A 13,991-nucleotide genomic window follows, 5' to 3' on the forward strand; every position below is an offset into this window, starting at 1 on the left:
AACTGGGAGAGAGAGGGACCGTAAACAATATTCAAATAGATACCTGATAGACATTCTCTTCTGTTCCCATCATACAGAGTAGAGTTTAATTGCTTGAGAAGGCCAATGAGATTCGTTACATTATTTTACTAATACTACTGATGCTGCGGTAGATATTGCTTTTCGGCTACAACCCAGCACCTAGCAAGGGATTCATTTCGATGTCATGATGGCCATTCCAAAAAGAAATCCCATGCGAGCCATACTTCACCCCGCGACATTTTCTCATTTGCCACCCGCCAGGTCGATCATATCCTTCACTTCCAATGACAAGCTTGGATTCCATGTTTGACGAGTTTCAAAGTGAATCCTCGAGAGCCAAGCCACCATTTACCGAGCTACCATCCATAATAGAAGCGAGGGAGCGAGGGAGCGAGGGGAGTTCAAAATGGGAGAGCTTGACTCGAGGCTGTAGAACAAGCGGTAGGTTGTAGTTTCTTGAGGCTGGAGCATCTTGAGAGTTCTCATTTGATGTCAATTTAGCACAGTATGGACAGCACATATGATATAATGTTGTATTCAGTCAGAGTGTGTATGTACATGCCATACAAACCGGAAATCATGAATGCAAAGATCGACAGTGTAAAGGATGCCCGAGCGGGTGTTCACTGTGACGAGAATATGGATGTTTATCAGATAGTGAAAGTGGCTTGTGTTGTCTCAACATCATATCTATCCATCTATCCATCTATCCATCTTAACCTTTCGGTACGGAATTGGAGGCTTGTCGTACCCTCTTTTCTAATACACAAGCCAAATGGTTCTATTTGACTCGTCTGGGCGATTGAGGGCAGATGGGTATAACTCCCTACCTAGTATCTTATATCTTATAAGGTTACGGTCCACGGAACGGAGCACGAGCCGAACTCTCAGAAAGGCTGATGAAGGGGCTCTTTTTTTGGACACAAAATGTTTCAATCATCGATCGTGTCGGAGAAAAAGTTCCGATGCTAAAAAGTACTTAGCTCGAGCTTAGGTACTTGATCCCTGTCAGGTGTCAGCCTCGTGTAGAACGCGTCTAGAATCTAGATGTAGAAATAGAAATGTTATATTGCAAATTGCTTTTTATATTGTCAAGGTATTACCTATCGTTCACCAACAACATAACTTTTTCAAACAGTCTTTGCAGTATATCCATTAAAGATCATTGTATAAAATATCTTCCTCATGATATAACAAATATTAATATTCGGGTGCTATGTCAAGTCAAGATGCATCCCCTTTCTCCGACGCGTCGATTCACCAAGCGCGTCGACAATCTGGTGTCTTGACCCCAAGCTCACAATCAGTTTGTCACGATGATATAGGGAGCTTGGGAAGTAAAAAGCGAAAGAGAGATGGTAATTCATTGGAGGACTTGTTGAAAGATACATTCGTTGTCAAGGTGGGTAATCCATTTACTTATTTTTACAACACCATGTCTGATTCGAAAATAGCCATATCCATCCAAAGCCAACACCCGACCTCGAACTTTCCAACCTATAATATTACTACCACGGTCACAGCTACCACTCTCATATCTAGACGTAGGATCTGCGACCAATTCTTTGCCCCAATCGCGACTTTTCGAGACTCATGTTAAGATACTGGAATTGGAGGAACGAATGGGAAATCAGCCAATGGTCCTCATAGCTAGGTTGGATGACAATCGCACTTTATATGCTGTCGAGAGAGAATCGCGAGGCTTATACGTAGTCTTACAACTCGGTTCTTGGGTCAACATACATCAATTGAAATCATCGGCCGTGGTAGCCCAAACCGAGCGCACAGATGTGCCGGTAAAGGGACTACTTTTCGGTTCAACTCATTTCGAAACCTCGACCGAACCATTGATCACACCGGAAGGAAGCAAATATACCAAGAAAAAGAGACTCGCCATCGAAGCGATACAGTCTATGATCAAACGCCCATCTACGCCGCTATTGCCAGAATCACGTCCTCAATCAGTTGCGCCTGAAAAAGTACCCGCATCCGAACCTCAAAATGACACTCAAGCGACTATCTGTTTACCTGCTTCGGAGACGAAAACACAAGCCACTTCCACTGAAATTTTTGACAATGTTCGAACTCAGTACTTCGAATCACTTTATCTTTCAAAAACTTCACTAGCATATTTTGCAAAAGGTCCTTTATCACGAGCACGCGCGGCATTTCACCTCGACTTTGACGCAAATCTCGATATGAGTGAACACATCGCATTTTTAGAAAGCCTTGTACTATCCAGTACTCTTCTTGACAAGAAGTATCGTGATGGTGTACCTGTCTGCGTCTCATCCATTGATATCCATGACCAGAGTGCCGACGATACTACAGTGAAACCCAAGAGGAGGAAGAGCAACAAGAAGATGAAGCCTGGCAAGAATGGGTTGTATCCAAATGAGGAGTCGCTCATTAAGCAATGGTGGATTAGCCATGACGAGGAGATAGAGCCCGGGGCTCCAGGATCATCTAAAGAAGAGTTAGCGAAAACTCGTATAGCGAATCTACGTATTCGCGAAACACAACTCCAAATGATTGTAATTCTTGAGATTTTTGCTCTACAACCTTTAGTTTCGACAAACGAGAACTTGGAAGGAGGCTTACCTAGTCTTCCGATTAACGACGGGATAACACAAAGCAAAGAAAGGACACCCAAGACTCGAAAACAGGATCATCTCACGATGCTTATTGACGTTCATATTGACAGACTATGCATTTGGCAATCCATTGCAAGTGAAGCTATCAAGGCTCCAGATACAAGCTCCGGCCTAACGTCCAACAATACCTTGAAGCATACTGACAATATTCTCAAGGACTTCTGTATAGAAGTCATTGTACCTTTCTTCTCGGCCCGTCTCCCAGATCGTTGTGATGCGATTAATCGCAAACTTGGTGGACCCATTACCAAATCGGTATCAAAACCTAGGGTTTCCAAAGCTGCAAGTTTCTCAAACACACTTACTCGGCCAGGGACTATCACCAAGCGTCCTGTTCCTGCAAAGCAAAAGAAGAGTCTGCAGCGTGTATTGACAGATGATAGAGAGAGACGTAGTATGTCAATAGGCTCAAATAGAGCCATTTCCTTAATGAGGTCGGCTACCGATCCTACCATTCCCGGACTGAAAAGAGAGACAAGTGAAGCTCCATCCTTGTCTAGCATACCTTCTGCCGAGTTTAAGCCTCTTCATGTTAATAGAGGTGGTGTGTTGAATTCCAAAAGATTTTCCCAGAGAGAGGTGGATATGAGTACACTTGCGCCAGACCCTAACTCGAAAGCAAAGAAACAAGCCGCCATTGATGCAGAATTGAAGGATGCCATATCAGCACTAAAGAAACCAAATCGTGAGCTGGCTGGTAAAGCTTTAGTTGAGACTGCCGAACGAAGATCTGCCTCTGCTGGACATCCTCGAAAATCCAAAAAGCCTGTCAGAAATCCGCTGTTTCAAGCATTTCAATCGGTACAGATTAAAGCCACCCCCAAAACCAACCGTCAAAAGGATATGTTTGGGGAATCTCAATCGACTATTGGCAGATCTAGAGATTTCGACCAGATGGAGCTTGGCATCATCCCCCCATCAAGTGTACCTACCATACCACAATCCAAAGCTCGCCCTTCATATGATCTTGACCCCTTTCGAGATTCTGTACAAGCGACTCCAACTCGAAAGCCCCTTTCAAGTTCGTTTAGATCTACGAGCTATTTTACAAACCTTGACGCTGATTATGGTGCAATACCACCTTCTTCACCGTTGCAAATGCGCCGCTCTAGCGCACAACTATTCAACAGCATTCCTGATTCTGTTGTCAAAATACCTTCTCTGTCATCTGTCCCAAGTAATTTGGAAACACCAATTAAAAGACCTTCACCTTCAACATTGTTTACTGGTATACAGGAAACACCATTGAAGGAAACGCCACTGAAGGGAATATCATTGAAGGAAACACCAATGAAAGACACTCCTGTCCGTAAAATATCAGAATGGATATCGGGTTACACCCGTCCTGCGGGCCCTTCGAATGAAGACCAAGAGAACATAAGAGATGTGCCAGTAGCACTAGAAAAGATGAAACCCACACAAGTTTACAAGAAAGAGGTATCGTATTATGAGGCGTTAGGATGGAATGATGATGATATTGATGACTTGGCATGATATAACTGCATTTGAAAGGAGTAATTTGAATTAATACCAATCACTGGAATGGTTTTCATGACTGGTCGGCTGCATTGCGTAGGGTTTGGGTTTAGCATAGCATTGGCGTATTGTATGAACTATTTTACTACTTGGTGTTGCATCGCATATCGCACTCAATATACACACTTCCATAGGTATTTGCGGGATATAAATACATGAAGATATAAATTATTGAATTATTAAATTATTAAATTACTAAAGACTTTCCAACATGATGTTTAAAACACTCAGAATTATTAAGTTTCCTTTCTTCTTTAACCCAATTCCTGGACTTCAACTACCCACCTGTAACCTTATGTGCCTGACCTCTCGTCCCAGCACAACTTTTAAAAACATTAGCTTACCTTACGAGGGCCTGTTTTTGATGAGGGCCCGAATAAAATTTAAGCGAATTTCCTCACCAAAACCGTGCTTTATTCCCTTTTTTTATAAATACAATATAATTCAAATATCTATTATAAAGCTTTGAAATTCTGAACATATTTAAAGATTTAATGAATAATTATTTCAATATTAGTTTTGTTAAGTTTGATGAGATATTGATTGATAAATCTTATATAGAATTTCAATCTTTAAAATAAGTATTATTTTTTATAACAGTTTTAAATCCTAATAATTCTATATAGATTTTAGTTAGATTGGAAAGTTTTATAGAAAATCTAAAATCACATTATAAAATTTTAAATTAAAATCTATCTATATAGATTTTTTTAATTATATAATAATATTAATTAAATTTAATATTGAATTCTAAAGTAGGTGATTTTTGGTGTGAAAAGTGCTTGCGCACGGACCCGGGCCCTCATCAAAAACACGACCTCGTACCGTTAACCGGGAAGCAAGTAATGCAATAGCAAGTGGAGCATGGCGGGGACCGCGATAAACAAATTGATAATGATAAACAAACTTTATATGCATCTGCGCTGCATCGATTCCTGAAAGAAAAGCAGAAGGAAAAAATGTTTCAATAATTCCACGTCGATTTCTTCTGGTTCTTTCTATTAGATTCTACTCGTAGGGATTGATTGATTGATTGATTGATTGCTTAATTGATTGATTGCTTGATTGATTTAGTTCATTGATTGCAGAGCGGAGCACTCAGAGCTGGATTTTCTCCGTTGCTTAATACATTACATTACATATCCTTAGTATCAATATCTAGAACGGTGAACCTTACTATCGACAAAGTCAACGTGGTTGAGGTTGAGATACTGCTACTGTTACTGGAAGTAAAGAAGGAACGATCAATTTCAACATCCAGAAGACGAATAAGATTCCTACTGAAAAGAAAGGAGGATATTATTACCTAGTATTCTATTTCATTCTCGGGGGATTTGCCCAAAAAAACAAAGAATCAGAACTCTCCACCATATAAAGAAACATCACTAAGCAAGCCACTCTCCAACCTCTCCTCTCTGTCTCTCGCTCAAAATGGATATTCTGGCTCTCATCCAAGCTAATCCTATCGTCAACGGTATAACCACTTCCATCTCTCTCCCTCCCCTCCACCATACTAACCCTCCTCAGATATCTACCAACATCTCGCGCCCTACCTAATGCAAGCATATCCCTATCTCCTGCGCGCCTATCCGCTGCTGCACAGCACCTACCGCTCTCTCTTCAGCAAAATTCTGCATCCGCTCTACCTCTTCACCATAACGCACATCATGCCACTGTTTCTCCCCCTCCTCGAAGCCACGCTCAAAGTCGCGAGTCAGAGTCCGGGAATCGCGGTCGTGGTGGGGGTTTTGGCCGTGGTCTGGTTTATATTTTTCCTGATGAGTTTGATGCGCAGGATGGTGGCGTGGGGGTTGCGCGTGGTGTTTGGATTGGTATTTTGGGGGGTGTTGGGCGGAGTGGCGGTGATGGTTTTGCAGAGGGGGGTGGGGAGGACTGGGGTGGAATTGGTCGAGGGGGGAAGGTGGATGCTGGATGTCTTTTGGAGTGAGTATTTGAAGGCGAGGAGGGAGCAGGAGATGAGGAGGTGAGCGGTTGGTTTGGTGGGGAGGTCTTTTTGTGATATTGTGGGTTGGTGGGTTTGATTGGCGTTCAGATTTGGGTTGGGTTTGGATGGGTTTTGTGATGATATGTGAGGAAAATGGGGAATAGCAATGGAGAGGAAGAGATGGGTGGGTGATGAGGGAATGCATTGGATAGAAGGGTATATGCTTCGGAGCATCAGCAATGGTTGGATGAGCGTTGTAATTACCGCCTGCCATCAGCGAATGGGGCAACTTTAACAATGAACATAATACGACGTTAGGCGGGCATTGGCATATTATGAAGAGCAAACTCATGAAAGAAAAAACAACATTTGTAGATATCTCCAATCTTCGATAATTCTTGATAGTCTTGAATATGATAACTCACCCCAAAAAACGCCAGCGCTATGCATCATACAATTATTTCTCCTTAACGCCAGTTCGGTATCCTCTCAAATTCCGTGCCTCCCAACCAGCTATGCGCCTCTGCTTGCGTCGAGATTCAAAGTATACTTGACTACCAATCTTTGCAGCTGTCTGAGTATTCCACATAGCGCATTTTCATTTTATTCCCAAAATCCCAAACGAAGCCAACTTATTCTGCCTCATCATATTCCACCTCATCATTTGGTTCCTTTGGTTCTTGCGCCTCGTGGAATTGAATAGCATCATCAATATAACTCAAGATTCCTCCAACACTATCCTCACTCTGAACATCCAACCTCAAATACGAGACCATACTGAAACTGTCAATCAAACCCGCAACCGCCTTATTCAATCTGCGGAAACTGTTCCCCTTCATCAATGTCTGCGCATCCTTTGCTTCGCCCTCTCCATCATCTTCTTCCTGATCATCATCCAATAACGACGTATCCGGATCTAAGAATCTTTTCAGTTCTCTCTTTGCGACTTGTCCTTTTACTAAATCCATCTTGGATAGAATATTGACGTGTGGAACCTCGAGCATAATCATCGCACTCATAGCAGATAAAGTGCCTGCGAAAAACTTCGCGCGATCAACCACAAACGTCGCTTCTAACAGATACGCCGCGCATAGATTAATATCTAATGCGCCCGTCTTGGTCAAGAATTTTACCAGAGCAGGTAAGATTGGGATATGTGTGTATAATTCTATCTGGCCTGGCATATCGATGATAATAAGATATTCTTCGGTCAGAGGCTCGATGGCTTCGGAGAGGAAATCGAGATTTTCGAGAAGGAATTCGAAACAATAGATGAGACCGCCGTTGGGGCCGAGACCCATTTCTTCCATGACATCTTCAAGGGATATGAGATCTTTGATATCGAGATCGGGTTCGTGGGTGAAGGTTTCGGCGGCCGGGTCAAGGTTAATGTAGAAGCAGGAGCGACGATTGTTTTGGAGATGATTTATGAGACCGGTACAGAAGGTTGTCTGGAGGTAAAGGAGAAGGAGATTAGTATATATCTCTCTCTTGACTTGTTTAGGGAGAACATTCACAAAAATCAAGACTTGAATTGGGAATGGCTAAGGCCTGGAGATATAAGAAAGACGCGCATAGAATGGAAAGACATACTTTTCCTGCACCTGCAGGTCCCATTACTAGGACACCGAATTTACTCATCTTGAAATTATGGTAGGTATCTGGTATTAGTGATGGGTAGATAATATGCGACGATGGGAGTATTTGTATTTGGTTGTGAACAATGTGCCCTGGGAAGCAATGATATGATAAATTGTGAATACCTACGATACCTACTCGTATTATCAGACTTGTAAAATGTTGATAGTGGGGTAGCTTCTATCAGTAAAAGAAAAAAAGAAAGTTCAGCCTTCTCCTTCCGCTTACCTAAGCAGACAAAAGTTTCTTTACACAAGGCTGAGGAATGAAATGTTTCTAGAAGGCCACGAGAAGACGTAGAGATTTTGTCATAATCATTAGTAGAAAGTTAGAATGTAATTAGTACCACCTAACCTACGGGATGCTAGGCAAGGCCCGTCTCGGTACGAGTGTGCCCCGTACGAAACTGTCTCAACAAACTACCATTACAATATATTGATACCTACCAATACCTATCAAATAAACTATCAAACCGACCGAGATGGGAATCTATTGACAATTCTACGGCGGTAATGTCACCCAAGAGACTACTTGTACTGCATACTAGGTAGGTAGGCAAGTCAATGAAGTGAGTGTGATAATCTAGACTGCCCAAACATAATATGATACAGAATACCACAAACAATCTCGGAGCGAAGGGTATATTGAATCCAAATATTCGGCGCCCGAGATGTATTCTAGATGATTGAAGCCAATGAACCACTACTGGCACAGTCAACCAATCAAGCCATTCAACATCTCCAGATCATCACTCATATCTGCATGATAACCTGATAAAGGCAGCTGGAACTGCAAGTCCCTCGTCCTCAATACCCCTGCACGCAATCAACATGGGATGTATGGAATCAATCGTGCATGCACATCTTTGAATCTTACGAAGGACATGCAAATTGCGACTTTGCGAAAGCAAAAGAAAAGAAAGGCGTGACAGCGGTGAGGTGTTCGGTATCATACCTACCTAGGCAATGGAACAGCAAGGGAACATATGCTACTGGACTGTCGGCCAGCCTGGCAGTCTCTATTGGGAACTAGGGAGGTATTCTGTACCAGCCCTTGGAGAGATGGTGCAATTCTCCCATTTCATTACTAACCAATTGGAATCCGTAGCACAGACATATTCTTTGTTTAACCCCACCTTCCCCCAAAAAATCCCAATCACAAACTTTTCCTTTTCCTTACATACTACATAGATCCTTTTCTTCCGACCCCTCGACCTCTTGACTCTTCTCTTCTCCTTTTAAAAACAACACCTCTCAGTACTTTGTTTTTTTCTCCCATTTTCTCTCACACAACTCTCTTTTCTCCATCATCTCCTCACATATACCAACCGTAATCATGGTTCAAGCCAACGGATCAAATGGGGTCTCCCACCACAACCAAGGAACCTTCCTTTTCACCGTAAGCTGGCCTTTTGACTCGATAACAAATTTTTCTTACTGATCGTTTTCTCTAGTCCGAGTCTGTTGGTGAGGGACATCCAGACAAGATCGCTGATCAAGTCTCCGATGCTATTCTCGATGCATGCTTAGCTGAGGACCCTCTCTCCAAGGTTGCTTGTGAGACTGCTACCAAGACTGGTATGATTATGGTCTTTGGTGAGATTACCACCAAGGCACGTCTCGATTACCAAAAGGTTATCCGTGGAGCCATCAAGGATATCGGATACGATGACTCTTCCAAGGGTTTCGATTACAAGACTTGCAACGTTTTGGTTGCCATTGAAGAACAATCCCCAGATATCGCTCAAGGTCTTCACTACGAGCAAGCTCTTGAGCAATTGGGTGCTGGTGATCAAGGTATCATGTTCGGTTATGCCACTGATGAGACTCCTGAATTATTCCCTTTGACCCTTCAATTGGCACACAAGCTTAACGCTGCTATGTCCGCTGCTCGCAGAGACGGAAGCTTGCCATGGCTCAGACCTGACACCAAGACTCAAGTTACCATTGAGTACAAGCACGACAATGGAGCTGTTGTCCCACAAAAGGTTCACACTGTTGTCGTCAGTGCTCAACACGACGAGAACATCACCACTGAGTCTTTGAGAAAGGAGATCTTGGAGAAGATTATCAAGAAGGTCATCCCAGCTGAATACTTGACTGAGGAGACCATCTACCACGTAAGTTTCATTGTAATCATCTTGCAATTATAATTTGCTAACATATCCCTTTCAGATCCAACCATCCGGACTTTTCATCATTGGTGGACCTCAAGGAGATGCTGGTCTTACTGGCAGAAAGATTATTGTCGACACATACGGTGGATGGGGTGCTCACGGTGGTGGAGCTTTCTCCGGAAAGGATTTCTCCAAGGTCGACAGATCTGCTGCCTACGTCGCTAGATGGATTGCCAAGTCTTTGGTCAATGCCAAACTTGCCAGACGTGCTCTCGTCCAACTCTCATACGCTATCGGTGTTGCTGAGCCACTCTCGATCTTCGTTGACACATATGGTACCTCTAGCAAGACCTCTGATGAACTTGTTGAGATCATCAGAGCCAACTTTGACTTGAGACCTGGTGTCATTGTCAAGGAGCTTGATTTGGCTAAGCCAATCTACTTCAAGACTGCCAAGAACGGTCACTTCACCAGCCAAGAATTCAGCTGGGAGAAGCCAAAGACCCTCAAGTTCTAAATAAAAATATAATAAACTCAAAACACAACATCAGTACAGGACTCAACGTCTTTGTACAACCAGGATTCCCTGTATTTCCTACGGATATCTAACGGCGCAATGATTGATGAAAGGCATGGTCTCAACGACCTTTGGGGCCAATATATGGCGGGAGTTTTTTTTATGATATCATTCACATTTTTTTTTACACCTGCTTTAAACAGCGCTTTATTGCATGACAAAAGCACTATTTTCTGAGTTTCTTCTCATTTGTTTTTCAAGGATAACATACAGCAAAAGACACAAATGAAGATAAAAGTCTTTCAACATAGACCGTAGATATGGCGGGCAATGGATTATTACTCTTTTCGGGGATGGGAGGTGTGGCATACATAGCATTCGGCGTTACGGAGAACTTCAACATCTTCAATATAGTCGGAGAATACCTTGGGCAGGTTGCCTTGGAGAGGATTCTCAGTTGCTATTGTGCATGGAGCTCAACTTAGTTCGATTTGAATTGAGAATAGACAATTATCTAATCATGATTTGATGGTTAGAAGAATAGTTTTTTTTTGATTTAGTGGGGGGATAGCAATTTAAGATTACTGTTCTTTCTCTACTTTTATTATTCGATATATGCATATTAGTGATATGAAGTGAATTTGATTATTTGATATGTGTACACTCAAGAATTTGGGGATCAACAGTCACATCAACAGCCCTGCAAATTCCTCATACCTGTGTTCAAGATTTGCCGAAACTTTCCTCGAAAATTTGTATCTCTTTGACAAAATGCTTGCTATTGTGCAGAACTTTCCCTTTGTGGATGGGTTCATATTGTTCGCAAATTCTTTGATGTGTTGTGTACTTGCTTGGTGATAGGATGGATGGCGCGAGGCTGAGCTTGAAATTCATTTCCTGTCTTATTTGATAGGTGAAGGAAGGATACATGGGGAAAATACAAAATAACTACGGTGGATAAAATCGGGCTTGAAGGTTGAAGATTAGAGAAGGAGAAGGAGGGTTATGTATCTGGGACAGAGTATTGAGTATTGCAGATTGCAGATTGGGGATTGGGGATTGGGGATTAAGTAGAAAGTGCTGGAGGTATGTAACTGGGTGGTGGCTAAATGACGAGACGGAGAGCGCTAGCGGGTATTGTCGATCGTGGGGTGAAGGGATATGGGAGGTGGGAGTAGTTAGAAATTGGGAGTTTGGGGTGGTTTGAGACTTGGAATTTGGAATTTGGAACTTGGAACTTGGAATAGTTTCTGGTTGAGAGATCTGGGAGGGGGGTGGAGAGGAGGGGATGTGGATGCGTGAGATGGAGAGATTGGGGAATGGAAAGGAAAGATGGGGGTTGGAAGATCTAGAAGAGGGAGAGATAATGGGGATGCGGATGGGAAGGAGAATGAGGAGAAGGAGTGGATGAGATGGGAGCAGAGATTAGATGAATGTGGATGGGTGAGTGGGGGTTCGATCGAGGTTTATTTATACTTCCAAGGTTGTTGAATATGAGTGTGAAAATGGATGTGTGATGTGAGTGAGATGTTTGAAGTACCTAGTGAGTGGTATATATGTAGAAGTGTAAAAGGGAGGAAGATATCAATAGCATGGAAAGTTGGGATGGGTTCATAGTAATCTAGATTCGAGTTGATGGTATTGTGGGAGATGTTGAATTGAGAAAAGGAGGGAGGAGTTATGAGGGATGGTAGGTATGTATATGTAAATATAGATGTAACTAACGGGTGAAGATGGAACGGTTTATTTATTTTCAAGAAGGATACTGGCTCTACGTAACCGAAAAAAGCGGCGGAAATTCACCACCATCCAAAAGAACTTCAACGACTAAAACTCTTCTTGATATAATATTAAATAATAAAAACATCTACCGTCAATACAAAGAAGACTCAAATTTTCGTATGCTTTTTTCAAATTTCAATATTTAATTTGAAATGAATTTATAATCTATTAAAAAAGACCTTTGAAAGGGTACTCAATTTCCGCCGCTTTTTTCGGTTACGTAGAGACTGGTAGAAGAGGTCTTTGTATCTTTTCACTTAGCGTGATGGGTTGATGGGTTGATGTAGTGGGCAGAAAGAGAAATTTATAGAAGATAGTAATAACAAATAAACATAGTCAAACTTACTAACCAGTAAATAAATTCCATCTCCATCGTGAACACTTTTTTCGTCTCTCACAAAAAATCTTTCAGAAGATAACTTTCCCATAGTTCGAGAGATAGTTGATGTTGGCTATATATGTACAAACAAACACAAAATCCATCAATTATCACATGATCAAATACCCAGTCTTCGTGGCTCAGTTGGTTAGAGCGTTGGTCTCATATTCCTATATGAGGTGATTGATAACAATCACTTTAGCCATCCAAAGGTCGAGAGTTCGAGTCTCTCCGAGGACATTTGACTTTTGTGATTTTGGTGCTTTTTTGGGGGTGGTTCTGGGAATGTAGGAACGTGAGAGAGAGAGGGGGGAGGGATATTGTGGGTAGAGAAAAAGGGTAGAAAGGGACGGAACATGTGTGAAATTGTGAGGGTTTGGGATGGAGTTTGGAGTTTGAGATGGAACTACTTCTGGGCGGTTTGGTGGAAGTGGGTGGGTGATAGATGGCTCGTCGATTAATGAATAATAGATAGATAGGTGGAGGGATAGCATTGGATGGGTGATGATCATACAAGCAACATCGTACATTTTGAAGCAAGAATGAAATAGTGATAGAAAATATATGTAGATCAGGGGTATCAGGACAAGAACTTTGATACTCCAAAGTTTCAATGCAGAAAATATAGGCCGGCAGACAAGAATGAGATTTTATCACAATGCATCCACATCTCACCTGTTTGTAAACTGCAGACTATCTATTCATTGAAGGTGATATTGGTTGGTGTGATGCGATAACAACCAGATGACGAATTTCAAAGTATGCTCATATCATGAGAAACTTTCGCAGAGAAGAGGACGAATAAGATCACATTACTGGATCATGAACCGCGCAATATGTGACGAAATCAATAGCTTGCTTGGGGTTTCTTCAACAATAGCCTCTACGTTTATTTCCTAAAGTTAACGCGGGTAAATCAAAAGAGACACACGCACATACATACATACCAAAGCCTATCAAATGGAAGAAATCAATCATAGTCAGGAAACACTCTCAACCATTGAACTGAACTCTACAGAGAAAAAGGTAAAGAAGCCGCGTCTATCAAGCATCAACGCGATAACCTCGATGAACGACGCGACCGGATACCTCTTTGGTGCGAGCTCCAATCTCTCTCCAATTTCGGTGTTTCTCAAAACGGATGGGGATTTGGAGATGGGAGAAGATCTTTGCTGAGTTAAGGGGGAGGCTTAGACGGTGGAGCTTGGCTCTTATTTATTTCGTGAAGGTCCTGGATGGATAAAATCATGGATAATGAAATGGGTATTGGAGGTGGAGATGTGAATGAATGATCGGTACATGGATGATGATGATGATGATGATAAATGAGGGATGAATGTGGAGCTTGTGAAATTTTTTGGATTTATTTTTGGGAGGAGGGAGAGGGGAGGAGGAGAGAGAGA

General features: G+C 42.2%; 4 protein-coding genes across 4 annotated transcripts; 3 read left to right on the forward strand and 1 right to left on the reverse strand.

The window, feature by feature from the left end:
* Positions 1 to 1,237: 1,237 nt before the first annotated feature.
* EAE98_002330 (uncharacterized protein) lies at positions 1,238 to 4,169 on the forward strand (the record flags this gene model as incomplete). Its single annotated transcript, XM_038949950.1, has 2 exons — positions 1,238 to 1,423; positions 1,476 to 4,169. 2 exons carry the CDS (start codon positions 1,238 to 1,240, stop codon positions 4,167 to 4,169), a joined length of 2,880 nt encoding a protein of 959 aa, XP_038813689.1.
* A 1,473-nt stretch (positions 4,170 to 5,642) lies between these two features.
* On the forward strand, positions 5,643 to 6,199 carry EAE98_002331 (uncharacterized protein; the record flags this gene model as incomplete). The annotated part of the gene is made up of 2 exons (XM_038949951.1): positions 5,643 to 5,685; positions 5,739 to 6,199. 2 exons carry the CDS (start codon positions 5,643 to 5,645, stop codon positions 6,197 to 6,199), a joined length of 504 nt encoding a protein of 167 aa, XP_038813690.1.
* Positions 6,200 to 6,788: 589 nt separating this feature from the next.
* EAE98_002332 (uncharacterized protein) lies at positions 6,789 to 7,797 on the reverse strand (the record flags this gene model as incomplete). The annotated part of the gene is made up of 2 exons (XM_038949952.1): positions 6,789 to 7,607; positions 7,750 to 7,797. 2 exons carry the CDS (start codon positions 7,795 to 7,797, stop codon positions 6,789 to 6,791), a joined length of 867 nt encoding a protein of 288 aa, XP_038813691.1.
* A 1,332-nt stretch (positions 7,798 to 9,129) lies between these two features.
* EAE98_002333 (uncharacterized protein) lies at positions 9,130 to 10,427 on the forward strand (the record flags this gene model as incomplete). Its single annotated transcript, XM_038949953.1, has 3 exons — positions 9,130 to 9,192; positions 9,248 to 9,913; positions 9,969 to 10,427. 3 exons carry the CDS (start codon positions 9,130 to 9,132, stop codon positions 10,425 to 10,427), a joined length of 1,188 nt encoding a protein of 395 aa, XP_038813692.1.
* Between the last annotated feature and the right edge of the window lie 3,564 nt (positions 10,428 to 13,991).

Source organism: Botrytis deweyae (genome assembly GCF_014898535.1).
Source record: "Botrytis deweyae strain B1 chromosome Unknown BDEW_004, whole genome shotgun sequence".
NCBI classification, from domain to species: Eukaryota; Fungi; Ascomycota; class Leotiomycetes; order Helotiales; family Sclerotiniaceae; genus Botrytis; species Botrytis deweyae.